The sequence below is a fragment of the Habropoda laboriosa genome, unplaced genomic scaffold (genome assembly GCF_001263275.1).
Source record: "Habropoda laboriosa isolate 0110345459 unplaced genomic scaffold, ASM126327v1 scaffold88, whole genome shotgun sequence".
Taxonomy (NCBI): domain Eukaryota; kingdom Metazoa; phylum Arthropoda; class Insecta; order Hymenoptera; family Apidae; genus Habropoda; species Habropoda laboriosa.
The window spans coordinates 501,588-505,704 of NW_017100219.1; the positions used below are offsets into that span (position 1 = coordinate 501,588).

General features: G+C 43.7%; 1 protein-coding gene across 3 annotated transcripts in view; it reads left to right on the forward strand.

Moving 5' to 3' along the window:
• Positions 1-3,460: 3,460 nt before the first annotated feature.
• Positions 3,461-4,117, forward strand: part of LOC108571003 — a 60,004-nt gene continuing 59,347 nt past the window's right edge. For all 3 annotated transcript variants that reach the window (XM_017932967.1, XM_017932968.1, XM_017932969.1), the window contains exon 1: positions 3,461-3,834. In XM_017932967.1, coding sequence (XP_017788456.1) covers positions 3,489-3,834 — 346 coding nt within the window. In that variant the 5' untranslated portion in view covers positions 3,461-3,488. The remainder of the gene's footprint in view (positions 3,835-4,117) is intronic.

Consider the following 4,117-nt stretch of genomic DNA (forward strand, 5'->3'; position numbering starts at 1 on the left):
CTCAAAGTGAAGATTTATTTTAAAATACAGAACAAGGCCTCGACAACATTCCTTTTATCCGATACGTCCTTAAGTCCTCTGCTGTTCCAACGAAATCCTCTAAGATTTTGCACGGGCACAGTGGGAGCTCGAAAAACGCGAGACACTCGTGGTGTGCACTAATGGCACGTCGACCCGTCCGTTAGTGGCGACTGATGCCTAGTTCCTCCGTCGCGAAAGGGTTAAGTGTGCAAAAACTCGGACGCTTATGTGTGCACTACTGTATATTAGGCGATCTCGTAAGTCCGTGTCGAATTTGAAAATTTAAACGAACTTTTAAATTTGATATGAAGAAACGTATGTGCTTTCTCATTCTACAACTTCTTCCTTTTTTTTGGTAAGATCATTATGTCGTCGCTATCCCTTGGATTTTCGTTAAATTATTTTTCGCTCTCGGCACGAACCTATGACTTAATAGAAGCACCTGACGGAACTATTGGAAGAACTAGAATTGTAAAATAAATGTACACGAAAGTGTAACTGCTTCTTTTACTTCAAATGAAACATTTAACGACAAAATGTGTTTAATTTTAATATTTGCTTGTTTCAAAGTGGAATGAGAAATATTTTCCTGTCACATCTTAAATATTTATTTTTCATTTTGCACAATTACCTTGTTCGAAAATGCATACACAATCCATATTTGTACAGCTTTTGCACTCCAGATTCAACTTTTTGCTGGAGACAACTTTACCTCTTTGCAAATTAAATTCAACCTTTTGTTTATATTCTGTTCCAACCTGAAATCACAATTTAAAGGACACTACCGTTTCCCATAAATTATAATAATTGCAGGCAAGTTAAATGTCGATATAACTGGGGCCTGTCTAAGGATCACTCATTTAGGAAAAGGCAGAACTGTTCCGATTTTACTTTACAGCACAAGAGAAAGATGTAACGTTGAGTTTACATAGAACGATTGGTATAGCATCACATTTTCAAAATGTTCTTCTTTATCATTAAATAGGTACACACAGTTTTCATACTATACTCGTACATAATTTTATTTAAATTTTATTTAAATACATCTCGGTCATCTCTGAGACACCATCTGATATTACGTACTGAAGCTCATAGGACGGTTTACGGCCAGTTCAATTGTCTAAATAGAATTTTTATTAATGTCAATAGATTTTACTGTTCTCTCAATTTTTCTTCCTCCCTTATTACTTTTAGAAATAATACTATGCGATTTCTGGCCTCTTACGACTTTTCTGTATAATCTATCTGTCTCTTTGTAGTTAATTGTTTTTTACTTTTGTTTACCAAAGGGTTAAAACCCGTATACTAATAAATAAATAGATAATTATGGATTCCATGTACAACGAATTGGTAATTACTATTAAACAAGTATTTCAGTTATTATTTAATTTCAACCTCTCGGCCACGAAATCCTTATCTTATATCACAGATCCACTCACACTCCACATATCACTCTTACTATTATCCTATTAATTATTAGCCAAGTATTTCATGTACCTACATACGATAAAATTTGGAATTCCTTTTGATTTGATTTTTATTACAAGAGCTTGAGGAAACAAGTTTCTGAAAAAAACTTGACTTGCAAAAGAGTGAATTTTATTTGCAAAAGGGTGAATATGAAATGCAAAGGGTTGAATTTGATTTGCATAAGGTTGACTTTAATTCTCAAAATGTTCAATTCGCAGTGCAAAACCCACGTACCTCCTATAAACCAAAACATATCCTCCACAGTATCCAACCATCCTACTCTCCTCACTTTCTAAAACCCCTTAAAAAGATCGATGAAAAACATTTCACCCCAGGCTCCCCGTATAATCCCTCCTGCTATTCCTCCAACAAGGCTGCACCGTAGCGAAACATCAGCCTATATAGCCCGTATTTCCGGGTCACCGTGAGCACACCTATATTTCCACAACGAGGAGAGGCGCGTTGCGTAGAAGGCAAGTGAACGCGTGTAAGCAGCTTGCACAGAAGGAAGGAAGGAAGGCAAACCGAGCATACACAGACAAACTACGCAAAGCATTCACCAGAGGGGGATTTAAAAGCTACGCGCCATAAAAGGTGTAACGCGAGCCTCGGTGATACCTTAACGAGAACCGGCAGCGTTAATTTCCCTCGACAACCTTGCACATCCCGCGGCGCTCTACACACGCGGACCCAGAGCCAGCCGTGTGGTCGTCGTCAGCTGTGCGAAGGTCAGGGTCGTCCAGCAGCCGAGGGTGCAATCGATGCACGATACCACCTCTCTGCTGCACCCCTCGCTCGCCTTCAGTTACCATGGAGACCATCTCCTGACCCATTGCTTCACAGAGAGAGAGAGATCTGTGTTCGACGCGGCGAGGAGGCTGCATCATCGTCCGACTCTCCGGTGAGCGTGTCGCAAACAGGGAAGCACAAGGCCTACTCTACTACACACACACAGGCACGCGTGTTCTGTCGTATAGAGCGAGAAGAGGAGAAGGGTCATCACCGGTGTGACAGCGAACGTGCGACGAGACGCTTCCGCGACACGTCCGTCTCTCCACCCCGCCGCGTGAAAATCGCCAGCTAAGTGTTACGTCCTCGAACTTCGTTTATATCGAATCAACGAGGAATAGAGAGAGAGAGCGACCCTCTTTTCAGCAATTTTCCAGCTGATACCGAAAGCTCGGGGAAGTTCAGCTCTCAGTTTTTACCGTTCTCTGTGTTAATTCGAGGAAAAGTGTGACCCCGTGAACCTCCGTTTACCCTGGATTTCCGTGGAATTTCATTGAGGAGACACTCTCGGTGACCTTGCACCGCGTGGAATTCCGTGTCGCGGAGGGACGAGAAAGTGAGCTGTGGAGGAGAGGAGCTTAGTGGAGAATTTCGCGAGGAAGCTACGAATTGCGGTGGTTACAGGGGAGGATTTGTACGATTGTGATATAATAAGACGATTTCTGTGTTACGCAATCGCGGGAGGAAATTGCGTAAACCTGATCCAAACAGTACGGGAATTAATCGTCGAATTGGATAGAACTACGTCACGATCTGTGTTACGAAACTCGATGTAACCACGAATTCCTGCGAATTTGTTCGAACGTTGCGTGCGATCATTTCCGACCCTCCGTACTTGATTCACCCCTATCTCCTTAAAAAGAGCTGCATTATTCAACGAATCGTTAGCTCGAAAGAAAAAAAGGAAAAGATTGCTCCGAAAGAAAAACCGGTTAGCTCGAACGTGCACACGCGTGGAGATACAGTGGTAACGAGGCATTGTGCAAGGTCGGTATGAACGGAGACTAAGGTCAGCTGGTGCGGATCGATATCCCCGAATTGTCTCTCCGTACTTGTTCGTTCCGCTCGCGATCGGTAGAGATATAGTACTTGTCCTGTGTGCGTGCTCCTGCGGGGTGACAGGAGAGTGGTGGGGAAAGGAGGGAAGGGAGGGGGGTGGGGTTAAGAGATAAAGGATTAAGGAGAGAGAAAAAGCGAGAGAGAAGGTCATGGATGGCTGGAAGAGTTGGAAAAGGGCGGAGAATTCGTTCCTAACGGCTTGGTACCAACGTGTCAGAGAGTCTTACGTGGCGGCATGGTTCTTCGGGGTGTTTCAGAGCAGCAGGATGTCGACGAGCACCGCCACCGGAGGAGGGGGGTGCGGCGGTGGCGGAGGAGGCGGCGGAGGAGGTGGAGGTGGCGTTGGAGGTGCCCTGACATTGATGGGTTGTGTCAGGGAAGCGTCGCCTCCGCCGCAGAATCATCATCATCACCACCACCACCAGAATCAACACCATAGGACGTTGGGATTGGGGGAGTTCTCCGCACAGAACAGCGTCGATCCTCTTCCGAAAGGTTCGTATTTGTTATGTTTTATTGGAATGATGGTGGCAAGGGGACGTTTCTAAGTGGTGATTACTGATGTCGATGATAGTTTGGTGTACGGTAATCGGGGGTGACGAACGTGTTTGGTATGTCTTGAAAATTGTTGGAGATAGAGGAATTTGCACTAATATTAGCGTTAGAATTGAAAGATATTATTTGAATTATAAATCTTCTTTATTTTGATACGCGAGGAAGGCACGTCGCTGCGCAATTAATAAAGACAAACATTGACAAGACGCTGAGAAAAAAAAAA